Genomic DNA, 14311 nt, shown 5'->3' with positions numbered 1-14311 from the left:
TCTACTGCTCATTATATAATAATTAGAAATGCACTGAGAATAAATATCAGCCGCAGTGCTAGCTTCATCCCCATTCTCATAGGACTCTTTCAGAAGTCCTGGCACCACCTCAAACTGCATTCCTGTTGACTCAAGGAAGCCTTGATATATTCAGCCATAATGAAATGGGTGATGGTGAAGACATTGCTTGTGCTCTTGGTTCTAGACCCTCACGGTACTTGATTGTGGCTGGGTGCTTATTGCTCTTTCCCCACTCTGCCTGCAAAATACCATTGTGAGAGAGCAGGAGCAGGGCAGACCCAAGAAACACTAGTTAGAAGGGATAGACCGGGGATAACTAACAAGCTGCTACCTCACTTATCCAAAGTAGCACTGATAACTTTGCCTCTGTTTCAACTTCTTCGTTCCCCCTGCCATCACCACCATTTTTCAGCCATTCACATTTTTCTCTGTATATGAGTTTTTATCTTTTTCATTTTTCTGACCTCTTCACTCTTGGTCAATTTAATTTTTTTTTGGTTTTCTTTTGTTCTTTCTTTCTGCTGTTTGTGTTTTCTTTTCTTTCTCTTTCAAGCTGCCTCATTTCCTTACCTGCAGAGGGAAGGAGATAAAGTTTGAGCACAGTGGAGAGGTGAAATGTAAGCTACTTTCAGAAAGCAGGTCTTCACCTTTCCTGTATTCACTGTTGGAAGGGGCAGGGGTTAGCTTTCCACAGAAATGACTCTGCAGTGTTTGTTTATAATCTGGATGCTGCGTTGAACATATTTTCCTAGTAAATTTGATAAAACACTTGAAAAATGTTCTGAACATTGGAGCCTAATTCACTGTCCTGGAGGTTTGGCAAATCTGCCAATGGAAGCAGAAGGTTAAGAATTTAAACACCATAGTACAGTCCAAGCCAACATAAACTGACAAGGGAAAAATTTGGCGAATGAGATAATCCAGCAGTGGTTTCCAACAATGTTATTCCTAAAATGATCTTATGGTTCCAGTACTGGTAGGCTACAAACTTAGGGGCAAGGAACTTGGAGGCAAATAAAAGTATTACAAGTCCTTACTTAAAGGTACAATTACACTATTGAACACTGCAAATTTAAGTGAAACAACTTTAAGTGAATTATATATATCAGACCAGAATCAGAGTTAGATTTCTTCTGAATTTTTTGCCCTTAAAAAAACACTGAACTATTTGTGTCATTCATCTACAGCTTTGAGCATTCCTCATTGAAATAACTAGCAAAATAAAATACACTTGCTGGTATTTTTAGGTTCCAACTTCTGGCAGCTGATGGTGCCCTTTAGTATTTGTTTGGCATCACAAATGGCCTAATGTAAGAGCAAGGGTATATAACTCTAGGAAGTAATGACATTAAATTGGGACAGCAAAGTTAATGTGAGGAAATGGGCCTTAAAAATAAAACATTACCCCAAGTCATCACCTAGAATATCTATTGCTTCAGCTGAGCTATGAAGCACTTTGGCAGCTTAGCTGCCAACAATGGGCACACAGGGACCAGTATGAGCTAATCTGCTAGTGAAAACCACCATAACTCTGTTTATTGGCTTGTACATTTATCTTCCAAAGCTCCATTTCTATTCACTGAAGCACGAGTGCAACTCAACAACTTTACTTACTTTTTATGTTCTTGGTTGTTCAGAATAACAGCAAGGAGATTAATTTTATGTTCATTGAGAACCCAGACCAATTAGGAGGCTTGACAGACTAACCTTTAGCCTGTTACCACTACACGTGAACTGCTTTGTGGCTAAATGAATGAACAAATTACAAATTCTCAAGCCTTTAACCCAATTACACTAAAATTGGTCTTTACTTTTCTTAGACTCAAACAAAGAAAAACAGAAAATAAGATTAGTCCTTCGGGTCTCCTCTACCATGCAATATGATCCTGGCTGATCGTCCAACTCACTACCCTGTTCCTGTTTCCTCCCCATTTCCTTTGATCTCTTTAACCTGATCTATATCTAACTCCTTCTTGAAAGCATTTAATATTTTGGCTTCAATTGCTTTCTGTAACAGAGAATACCACAAGCTCACCACTCTCCAGGTGAAGAAATTTTTCCTCATCTCAGTCCTAAATAGCCTACCCTCTATGCTGATACTTATGACCCCTGGATCTGGACTCCCTAGTCATCAGGCACATCTTCGTGTGTTTACCCTATTTAGTCCTATTACAATTTTATAGGTTTCCATGAGAAGACCTCCTCATTCTTCTAAACTCCAGTGAATTTGGTCCTAACGGGCCCAGTCACCCTTCATAAGTCAGTCCTTCCATTCCAGCAATCAATCTGGTAAACAGTCTGACTTGTGGTAATATTGTCAAGAGTGTGGTGCTGGAAAAGGACAGCAGGTCAGGCAGCATCTGAGGAGCAGGAAAATCGATGTTTTGGGCAAAAGCCCTTCATCAGCACCACACGCTTAACTCTAATCTCTAGCATCTGCAGTGCTCACTTTCACCTTGTGGTAATAACTGTTTAACTGTGCTCCTTCTATCCCACATCTCCTTTCATGACATTTGTAATTCATATCATGATGCTGTTTTATTGCCACGAAGTTGGCCTCATGATATTCTTTGTGCCTGTACCTTGACAAGTGCCAACCACGAGGTTGATTGTAGAGGCTGCACTTAAGAATGAATTTCTCCTCATTTTCTGCCATGGGTCAATCTCTGGGTAGCCACCTGATGCCTGTATCACTTACATGACGGAATTGATCACAGATGATGATGAACTATATGTGATCATACTAGTCTATCAAATTATATTTCGACCTTACCCAACTAAATTATTGATGAAGATTTCAGAATTATTTATTGCAATTCAAACTTTTTGTTTTTCATGGGATGGGAGGGTCACTGGCGAGGCCAGAATTTAGTTCCCAAGTCCAACGGCCCTTGAAAAGGTGGTGCTGATTCCACATCTTTAATGGTTTATTACACAATTTTGGAGGATAGGAAAAGTCAACTCCATTGCTGTGGGTCCAGAGTTAAAAATAGACAGACCTGGTAAGGACTAGAGACAAAAGTAGATAGGCAGGAGGCTGGAAGAACACAGCAAGGCAGGCAGCATCAGGAGGTGGAGAAGTTGACATTTCGGGTGTAACCCTTCTTAGAGTCATAGAGTCATAGAGATGCACAGCATGGAAACAGACACTTTGGTCCAACTCGTCCATGCCGACCAGATATTCAAAACCCAATCTAGTCCCACCTGCCAGCACCCGGCCCATATCCCTCCAAACCTTTCCTATTCATATACCCATCCAAATGCCTCTTAAATGTTGCAATTGTACCAGCCTCCACCACATCCTCTGGCAGCTCATTCCATACACGTACCACCCTCTGTGTGAAGAAGTTGCCCCTTAGATCTCTTTTATATCTTTCCCCTCTCACCCTAAACCTATGCCTTCTAGTTCTGGATTCCCCCACCCCAGGGAAATGACTTTGTCTATTTACCCTATTCATGCCCCTCATAATTTTGTAAACCTCTATAAGGTCACCCCTCAGCCTCTGACACTCCAGGGAAAACAGCCCCAGCCTGTTCAGCCTTTCCCTATAGCTCAAACCCTCCAATCCTGGCAACATCTTTGTGAATCTTTTCTGAACCCTTTCAAGTTTTACAACATCTTTCCGATAGGAAGGAGACCAGAATTGCACGCAATATTCCAGCAGCGGCCCTGGCTTGTCCTTACCGCCCTTCTTAAACAGTGGCACCACGTTTGCCAACCTTCAGTCCTCCAGCACCTCACCTGTGACTATCGATGATACAAATATCTCAGCAAGAGGCCCAGCAATCACTTCTCTAGCTTCCCACAGAGTTCTAGGGTACACCTGATCAGGTCCTGGGGATTTATCCACCTTTACCCATTTCAAGACATCTAGAACTTCCTCCTCTGTAATATGAACATTTTGCAAGATGTCACCATCTATTTCCCTACAGTCTATATCTTCCATGTCCTTTTCCACAGTAAATACTAATGCAAAATACTCATTTAGTATCTCCCCCATTTTCTGCGGCTCCACACAAAGGCCGCCTTGCTCATCTTTGAGGGGGGGCTTGGGGGAGGGGCGTTGGGAGTGCGATAGGTGGAAGGAGGTTAAGGTGAGGGTGATAGGGCGGAGAGGTCGGGAAGAAGATTGCAGGTCAAGAAGGCGGTGCTGAGTCCGAGAGTTGGGACTGAGATAACCGCCCCCACCCCCTCTCCGGCCTATCACCCTCACCTTAACCTCCTTCCACCTATTGCATTCCCAATGCCCCTCCCCCAAGCTCCTCCTCCCTACCTTTTATCTTAGCCTGCTTGGCACACCTTCCTCATTCCTGAAGAAGGGCTTATGCCCGAAATGTTGATTCTCCTGTTCCTTGGATGCTGCCTGACCTGCGCTTTTCCAGCAACACATTTTTCAGCTCTGATCTCCAGCATCTGCAGTCCTCACTTTCATCCTTGAGGGGGCCTATTCTCTCCCTAGTTACCCTTTTGTCCTTAATGTATTTGTAAAAACCCTTTGGATTCTCCTTAATTCTATTTGCCAAAGCTATTTCATGTCCCCTTTTTGCCCTCCTGATTTCCCTCTTAAGTATACTCCTACTTCCTTTATACTGTTCTAAGGATTCACTCGATCTATCCTGTCTATACCTTTCATACTCTTCCTTCTTTTTCTTAACCAAACCCTCAATTTCTTTAGTCACCCAGCATTTCCTATACCTACCAGCCTTTCCTTTCACCCTAACAGGAATATACTTTCTCTGGATTCTCGTTATCTTATTCCTGAAGGCTTCCCATTTTCCAGCCGTCCCTTTACCTGCGAACATCTGCTCCCAGTCAACTTTCAAAGGTTCTTGCCTAATACCGTCAAAATTGGCCTTTCTCCAATTTAGAACTTCAACTTTTAGACTCAGGGTGGGTAGGGGCGAGCTGCAGATAAAGGGGGGTCTCTGGGGCAGGGTGGTGAAGTGGGGATAGCTGAGGACAGGTAGAAGATACAACTGATTGGTCAATGGGAGGAATGAATCCGGTTGGTGGTAGGGAGCAGTGGAAGGAATGAGGAGGGGGTGCGAAGGGAGTCGGGGGATGGACAGGGAGGATATTTGAAATTGGAGAACTCAATGTTGAGTCCTCCGGGCTGTAGGCCGCACTGGCGGAAGATGAGGTGTTGTTCCTCCAATTTGCTGTTTAGTTTGTTGTAGCACTGGAGGAGGCCAAGGATGGTCATATCATAAAGGGAGTGGGAAGGGGAATTAAAATGGGCGGTGACAGGGAGGTCCAGTCAGCCCCTGCCAGCCTGGCTGAGATGTTCAGTGAACTGTTCCCTACGTTTACCTTTGCTCTCCCCAATGGAGAGAAGATCACATCAGGAGTACCTGATGCAGTAAACTAGGTTGGAAGAGAGGCAGGTGAACCTCAGTTTCATCTGGAAGGAGTGTTTGGGGCCCTGGATGGAGATAGGGGGGTGGTGTTTTTATGGGAAGGTGTGCAGGGAGGGGAGGGTGGTGCGGTGAGGTGAAGAGGGAGAAGTGGAGGGGTAAGGTGCATTGTGGGGGTGGACGGGTGAGGAGGGAGAGCTGGTCTGCTGGCTGGCTGCAGGTCAGCAGCTCTGCCACATCTTCCTCTCCCCACCCCTGTCTGCCTTCCACAAGGACTGTTCCATTCACCAATCCTTGGTTTGTGTCACTCTCCCCACCAACAACCCCCCCCTCCCCCCCACTCCCAAACCCGAGAAACCTTCCCCTGCAGGAAAAGATGCAAAATCCACCGGTACACCACCCCCTCACTTACATCTAGGGCCCCATACAGTCCTTCCAGGTGAGACAGAGATTCACCTGCTTCTTTTCCAACCTCGTTTACTGCATCAGGTGCTCCCAATATGGTCTCCTCTACATCGGGGAGACCGAATGTAAACCTAACTAAAGGTTCACTGGGCATCATAACTGGGCTGGCAGGGGCTGACTGGACCTCCGAGTCGCTGCCCATTTCAATTCCCCTTCCCACTCCCTTTCTAACATGATCATCCTTGGCCTTCTCCATTGCCAAAACAAACCACAGCGCCTATTGGAGGAATAACACCTCATCTTCCACCTGGGCAGCCCACAGCCTGAAGGACTCAACATTGACTTCTCCAATTTCAAATAACCTCTGTCCCCATCCCCCAACTCCCTTCCCAGTCCCTCCCTTTCCCTTCCACTGCCCCATGCCACCAACCCAGATTCGTTCCTCCCATTGACCAACCAGGCCATGCCCTCTACCTGTCTTCAGCTATCCCTAGTTCGCCATCCTGACCCTGACACCCCCTTTATCTGCAGCTTCATCCAACCCACCCCCAGTCCTGAAGAAAGGTTACACCCAAAATGTGGACTTCTCCACTTCCTGATGTTGCCTGGCTTGCTGTGTTCTTCCAGCCTCCTGCCTGTCTATTCTGACCTGCTAAGCATGGCAGATTTCCTTTTCTAGAGGACATCAGTTGATGGGTTTTGATGACAATCCACTTGTTTTTGGGGTGACCATCATTAGCACAAGTGTTTTATTCCATATTTGTTGAATTGATTGATTGGTGGGATTTGAACTCATATGCTTCCAGATCATTAGGTTTCTGGATTGGAGTCCAATAAAAAACACTTTGATATCCCATTCTCCAAGTGATACTTGTACCAGTGAGTTAGGTATATCAGCTTAAGCATTTAGAATCTGTTCCCAAATTGTAGAAAGCTAAAGATGCATATGCATAATTTTCATTCAGGGAAAATGAATTAGTACTCACAGCTTGAAGGATGGGTCTGTCAAGAAGTAGGATAGAGAGTGAGGCGGGAACCTCTGTCATTGAGAACCTGATGGTTTGCCCCACTGTCACTGCATTATTCCTTCTACTCTGCTGGCCCTGATTTATTGGTGAAATAATGAAAAAGCTGCTTACTGTGTTGTTGACCTTTCATTCTGTCTTGTTCCACAGCCAACGTTGAGACAACTATTTAGATTGAAAATTGTGCTACTATTAATTGGAGGTCAAGGAGCCAGACATCCGAATGTTAATTAAATTATTTTATCCATTACTTTTCCTATTAGTCTAAGGTCTATATATTTGGATAAAGGAGGGTTTTTAAAAGAAAAAAGCATTGGGAGTGGTTTGTGCATTGACATTATAAGAATGACAAAGTAGCTTTACTTGACCTTCAATCTATACAGGACATCTTTCCAAGCATGATAAAGGGCTGTGATCATGCCTGATAACCTGTAAGGGTACAGAGAAGCAGCTCATTTTCTTTCTCGCGACGATGATGGAGGATTACTATGTGATAGCAATCTGAAATCATTGACATAAAAAAGCACAAGTGGAGCTGGTATTGAAAAGGAGATTCATTCTACTACTTCACAAGATACATTTCTTTTCCATCTCATAACCTTTACCAAAGCAAAATTGAGTTTTTAATATTATAAATCAGAGTTTAAGGGCCCCAGAACATTTGATATTCTTGTAATACCCTTTTCTAGATTGAATCTTATCTTTAGTATAGAAATTCTGCTTCTGTCATGAAACTGTTAAGTGTAATACTTGAAGCCAATTTAATTTGTAGCATTGATTTAAATGCTGAAGTTTTCAACATTAATGTCTGTTGCTGCAATGGCTGATCTATGACTCTCTAGAGGCATTAACCTGCACGTGACACACTGGAAGTTTGAAACCTATTGGATGTGTGTCCAGCATGCTTGTGAAATGATAATCAAAGGTGTAGTTTATCATTAAGGATGGAAAGAGAAGCTGAAAATACTGGAGATGCCACAACAGAGGGTATAGAAAATATTCAGGGGATTGTTTGTCATCTGAAAGAGTAAAGATAGGTAAACATTTTGGATTGCTAACCTGCATCAGAATTTGTATCCTGCTGCTTTCCCTTCTGTTTTAGAATGGTGACTCAGTCTTATTGCTATGAATTTAGGATTTTTTGAATATTAGAGTACAAATGATTAACACATTTGTAAGTAAGAAGATTATCTGCTATTTTAATAGAGGTGCTAATCTATTTAAAGTAAACAGTTATGTTCTGGTAAAATGTGGTTCAATGGAAGCTTAGGGATGGGAGTGGGCCATACAGCTGTTTGAGCTTGTTCCACCATTCAGTTAGATTGTAGCTGATCTGGACATCATGTCATTGGATTAACCAATCTTTGAAGAGCACTAGTCACAACATTTATCTTTCTAATGTCTTTTCACTTACTGAACTGAGACGAGCTCAAATGTATAATATAGTACTTTACATTTCTTTCAAAACCTAGTCAGTGTCAGTAACTCCTACCATCCAGTTCCACTGATGCTGTCATCGACACTTGAGCTTGAAATAAACTTATTCAAATACAAATGACAGGGAAGAAATATAAAAGAATTTAAGAAGGCTACCTCCGGCTGCAGATTGGAACTGAAGGAAGCAGCACTGATCATTAATGTTGACTAGCCTTCTTGCAAGCTAAAAGTTGCTTCATAGTGGAATATAACGTACACAGTTCACCCACAGTACTTAGCTATATTAGTCAGTCTAATCGAAATATCATGCTCAAAGCTGTCTAATATTGTGTAAGAACCTCGTTGTCATTGCACCACCAACAAGAGGTATGGGTAGTGATTGGCACATCATTCCTTGACAGTCTAAAGGGTGGCATTTTGTTTAGACAGATTTATTGACAGCTTCATTGAAGACTTGAAATGAGTGCATTGTTTACCAGTCAACCTGAGATGAAGCTAAACCTGTAGAGAACTTGTCAGACTTATCGACATTACTGTTGATTCTTATTTAGTTAAATGTCGACATTTGCCTGGAGTCTTCCTTTCATGTTGGCCAGCAAAGTAATTTTCTGTCCGTCCTGAGTTTTAGCAAGATGGCATTTATGCACACCGAGGCTCTGCAGTCTTCCGTTACATCTTGCACCTGTTAAAGCAGAATAATTGATGTGAAGTGTTTGTTTTTATGCAGCAGTTTCCATCAGGGGAGTGATGTGCACTTTACTCCTGCCTCAGTTGACCAGCAGGTGATGCTGTTGGAATCGTAGTGTTCTGGAAATGAGCGCATAAGTGTACATTATATAATCTGTCACAGGAATTCATCCAGCTGAAAGTCTCATATTTGTTACATAACACAATGCACTCAATGCATCATTGTGGAGTTTATAGTGATACAGTAGTAAATTTCTGCCTGTTTTGCAGATGTTTCTCTAAAAAACCTCCTGAGCAACCTCTGCTCGCTAACCTTTCCTGTCCTCAAATGCCTGCATTGCATTTATGGTTATTCAGGGGAGAATTATACTTTCACAAAGTTTTAAGTCTGTAGAGTTAATCTTTCACTGTATAGATGCAAAGACTATTTCCAATCAAGGGAATAAGCCTTTTTCTTTAATCGTAAGAATCAAAGTGGGTTTGAACAAATTTCTCACTGACTTTCCTGCCATCCAGAAAACAGGAATTGAAGTTCTCTGAAAATATAATTAGAGGGGAAAACAATTCCTCCCTCTTTCTCATCTGAAATGGAAACTTGCATTTGGATGTTCAAGTAATTCTCTACAAGAAATTCTGATGAAAAGACACCAAATCAAAATAATGAACCCACCTCAATAGGTAGCTCGTGAGATAATGTGCACATCAGAAAATGTGAAAACATCTGATTCTTAGGTATCTTTTTCAAAAAAACAACTTGTCCTGCATTGTGTAGAATAGGATTCTTTTGGGTGGTGTAGTTGGTGTTGGAACTAATTTAAACTACTACATTTCTTTGTCGAAAGGGGCTGATCTTTGATGATTTGGACCCCACGTTTAGGTCATGGATGCACAGTTGCTGATTCATGGGTTTGTTGATAAAAGAATGTTATGCAAGCATGGATTTTATGGTGGAGAAACATTTTTGTCACCTGTACTATAATACCTCAGCCGCCTTCTAAAGATCAAAGTTTGGGAGAAGATTTGTAGCTCGGGTGCTCGTTGTTGTGGTTCTGTTCGCCGAGCTGGGAATTTGTCTTGCAAATGTTTCATCCCCTGTCTAGGTGACATCCTCAGTGCTTGGGAGCCTCCTGTGAAGCGCTTCTGTGCTGTTTCCTCCGGCATTTATAGTGGCCTGTCTATGCCGCTTCTGGTTGTCAGTTCGAGCTGTCCGCTGTAGTGGCCGGTATATTGGGTCCAGGTCGATGTGTTTGTTGATAGAGTCTGTGGACTCTATGCAAGGACTGCACAAAACACTACATCGGACAAACAGGAAGACAGCTAACGATCCGTATACGCGAACACCAACTAGCCACGAAACGACACGACCAGCTATCCTTAGTAGCCACACACACAGACGACAAGCAACATGAATTTGACTGGGACAACACTACCATTACAGGGCAAGCCAAACAGAGAACAGCCAGGGAATTCCTAGAGGCATGGCACTCATCCACAGACTCTATCAACAAACACATCAACCTGGATCCAATACCAAAGCGGACAGCTGGAACTGACAACCGGAAGCAGCAGAGACAGGCCACTATAAATGCCGGAGGAAACAGCACAGAAGCGCTTCACAGGAGGCTCCCAAGCACTGAGGATGTCACCTAGACAGGGGACGAAACGTTTGCAAGACAAATTCCCAGCTCGACGAACAGAACCACAACAACCTTCTAAAGAGTTTAAACTGAAGCTGACCGTGATACATCTTTGCCTTTTGTGATATTTTAATCACTTGCAACCTCTGATGAGTTTTGAAGCACCTAAGATACTGCACAATGTTTTCAACTTCTAATTGTCATTGTTTATTGGTGATTAATATTATGCCTCATATTGAGTAGACAGGTTCAAGTTCATTGCAATTGTTATTTCAAAATAGCCTTGACAAAACCTTCTATAACAATTGATAATCATTTGAAGAAATGAAGCCACAAGTTAATTATTTGTTACTGTCATGATCTTTTATTCAATTTTATTTTTATAGGCCTTGACTTCAGAGTTGAACATGTTTGAATCACAGAGTCAGGAGTACAAGTATGAGATTGAGCGTCTAGCCCAGGAACTGCAGAATATCAAAAAGAAGTATCACAATCAGAAACGCAAGGAACAGCTGGCTAAGTATGAAATATTAAACAATTATGAACAAACTGGCAAGGTTACACTTCCTCAGAGAACTGTTGGCTCCTGAGGAAGGTAGTGGTACTTTTACCAGACATTCCAAGGTTAGCAACCCAAGTTTATCTATAAAGAAAATAAGGTATTTATTTTGAACCTTCATAACTTATACAGTGTACCCATGCTAAGCTAGAACCATATTTTGGGTTATCTAATATGTAGCTTAATTTTATTGGCTTTTCCTCATTTTTGATGGTTTACCTTTGGAGAGTGACAGGAGAGCAAAGTACATTACTACCCAACCTCATTCCTTTATTCTCTCTGCAGATGGAGTAGAGAAGGAATTAGGGTGGCCAGCTTTAATTATCTGGGCTATTGGTGTGGATAGTAAAATAGGTCATTGCTGACCATGCACCATATTGTTGAATTCATCTCCTGTTTTTTTCTTGGAATTAAATCATTACCAATCACAATGCCCTTACCATTTATTGTGAACATCCATTGTTTTCCTTCTTAAAAACAAAGTTTCCTATTTTTATAATTTACTTCCTCTTTATTTTCCTTTTAGAATAGTTGCAGCAATACTTTGTGCCGAGGAATTGATAATGTAATTGTTGATGTTAAGTTGTATAATAAGTTGACTGCTATCTGGTAGTTCCACTTAGGCTTACCATTCATCCTCAAAGAAAAGAAAATTAGAAAGTAATTGAACACCTTCACAGCCTCAGGCCATCCCAAGGCATTTTATAGCCAATGAAATAAACAAAACCTCAAAATGTTAACTCTGTTTCTCTCTCAATAATTGCTGCCAAAGCTGCTGGGTTTCTCCAGCAATTTCTGTCTTTGTTTCAGATCTCCAGTATACACAGGTCTTTGTTCTGTTATAGCCAACAAAATTCAGCTTTGAAGAGAAAAGCTTGAGCTTTCTACCATTTTAAATCCTTCTTATGCCCCATCTTTCTGCCAGGATTGTGGTAGTGGCTTCTGTTCAAGACAAAACGCTCCTTTACCCACTGAAGGCATTACATACTAATGCCCATGTACTAATCCCTGAGGGTCTTGGTATTCGTCAAGTTTAGAAAATCACCCTTGTTTGTAAGTTGAGGCAGTAAGGAATGACAAGTTGAATGCATCAGCTTTGTCAGGTTTGTTCTTTTGTTCACTCACAATAGTGAAAAGTGGAAATCTTTGGTTGACATTTTTCTATGCCTGTATAAGCCTGGAGGTTCTTCATGTGGGCAAAATTGCTACCCCTCTAAATATACTTGCAAAAATTAGCATATTTACATTTTTGCCCAAGCAAGTAAAATCTTGTATTTATACAGCTAGAAACTTTCACAATCTTTGGGCATCCCATGGCACGTCGTTGCTGATAAAGTTATTTTAAAATATCAGCAGCATTTCAATGCTGGAAATAAGGCAGCCAGATTGCCCCCCCCTCCCACCCCACCCCCCCCCCCCCCCCACCCCACCCCCCACCTCCGCAAGCGCACAGGAAGGGTTTTATTTTAATGCCTCACGTGAAAAATTGCAGCTCCAACAGCGTAGCACTCTCACAGTACTGCACTGAAGTATCAAGTATCAGCCTACATTTTGTGCTCAGGTTTATGGAGTGGGGTTTGAATCCATGAACTTCTGACTTATAGTTGAATCCATTACTAACTGAACCACAACTGACAATCTAAGATGGATGCTTGTTCCTTCTCTCAATTTACCTCTCAATTTCTCAGCGAGCTTCTAAACATCTTGAGTGGAACTAGGTTAAAAAAAAATCACAATATGAAACTTAGTAAGTCTCACTTTTTGTTAGTTCAGCATATTAATAAAGCTATACATTGAGGTAGCTCATTACCTAATGGTTAGCTCAAAGGGCCTGTTGAAGGTTTTGAATTTGAATGGCAGGATAGGCAGAACTTTCTGACAATATTTTGGTTATATTCTACAGCAAACATTATTCTTTAGTGTTAATTTATCCTAAACACTCAATTATATCAGGGCCTGTACTATGCTATGTTCTATGTTCTATATCAGTTAACTGTTTATTTGGGAATCTATATTATGGTTCTGTGAACAAATGGAATCAGTTTTGTGCAATAGTATTGTATTTACTTATATGTTTACTGTATGTCTGCCTTTTGAACACTCAAGATTTTCATCCATAATGTATTTACCTTTCACATAGAGCCTATGTGTGAAATTAACATTTGGTTATGAGAAAATAACCTATAGCTATACTTTCCACAGGGCATTAAGGTTAGCATTTCTTCAGTAATGGTATGAAATGATAGAAAAAGAGTGCAGTATAATAACAGCATCTGCTTCTGATATTAGTGCTTTTCAATGTGTTCCATCATTTCTAATTATTTCGTTAAAATAAATTGAGGAGAAAGTAAAGATGGCACTGCATGCGATTGCAGTAGCCTATTAACACCTTGTTAATGATATTTCATGAGAAAATGATGGATATTTCCAGTGAGGAGAAATAATAATCAGATAGTTTGTGCACTGAGCTGAGGTTAATTGGATGACGTGATTCAGCAGAAGGTGATGCATGGTCATTTCAGAAATGGATAAAATGCCCGCTTAACTATTCTGCAGTGTCTTGCAAAAAGTAACAGGTAGCAGCTTAGCAGCACTGACTTCACTGAAGTTGCTTCATCAATGACCCCCTCTCCATCATAAGGTCAGGAATGTGATATTTGTTGATTGAACTGTTCAGTTCCATTTGGAACTCCTCAGTTAATGAAGCAGTCTGTGACTGCATGCAGCAAGACCTGGAATTAGTTAACTTGGACTGACAAGTGGGTGAGTACCATTTCCAACACACACATACTAGGCAACAACCATCTCCAAAATGAGAACTAATTTAAAAGGTTTCTGATTAAGCACCTGCGTTGCTATAATCTGCAGGCCTTTGGACCAAATGCTGGAACCATGGAATCCCTACAGTGTTGAAACGAGCCATTCGGCCCATCAGGTTCACACTGACCCTTCAAAGAGCATTCCACCCAGACCCATCCCCCATCCTTTACCTGTAACCCTGCATTTTCCATATCTAACCAACTGAGCATACACATCCCTGGACTCAATGGGCAAGTCAGTGTGGCCAATCCACCCTAACCTGCGCAGGTTTTGACTGTGGGAGAAAACCGGAGCACCTGGAGTAAACCCACGCAGGAAGAAAATGCAAACTCCACACAGACAGTCACTCGAGGTTGGAACTGAAC

At 41.8% G+C, this 14311-nt stretch overlaps 1 protein-coding gene across 1 annotated transcript in view; it reads left to right on the top strand.

The window, feature by feature from the left end:
- Positions 1-14311, top strand: part of cfap58 (cilia and flagella associated protein 58) — a 220726-nt gene that overhangs the window by 127045 nt on the left and 79370 nt on the right. Inside the window, exon 17 of the mRNA XM_072557067.1 lies at positions 10954-11087. Within this exon, the coding sequence (XP_072413168.1) occupies positions 10954-11087 (134 nt within the window). The remainder of the gene's footprint in view (positions 1-10953; positions 11088-14311) is intronic.

This window comes from Chiloscyllium punctatum, chromosome 38, assembly GCF_047496795.1.
Source record: "Chiloscyllium punctatum isolate Juve2018m chromosome 38, sChiPun1.3, whole genome shotgun sequence".
Lineage (NCBI taxonomy): Eukaryota > Metazoa > Chordata > Chondrichthyes > Orectolobiformes > Hemiscylliidae > Chiloscyllium > Chiloscyllium punctatum.
This window is presented reverse-complemented; position numbering and strand designations above follow the sequence as displayed.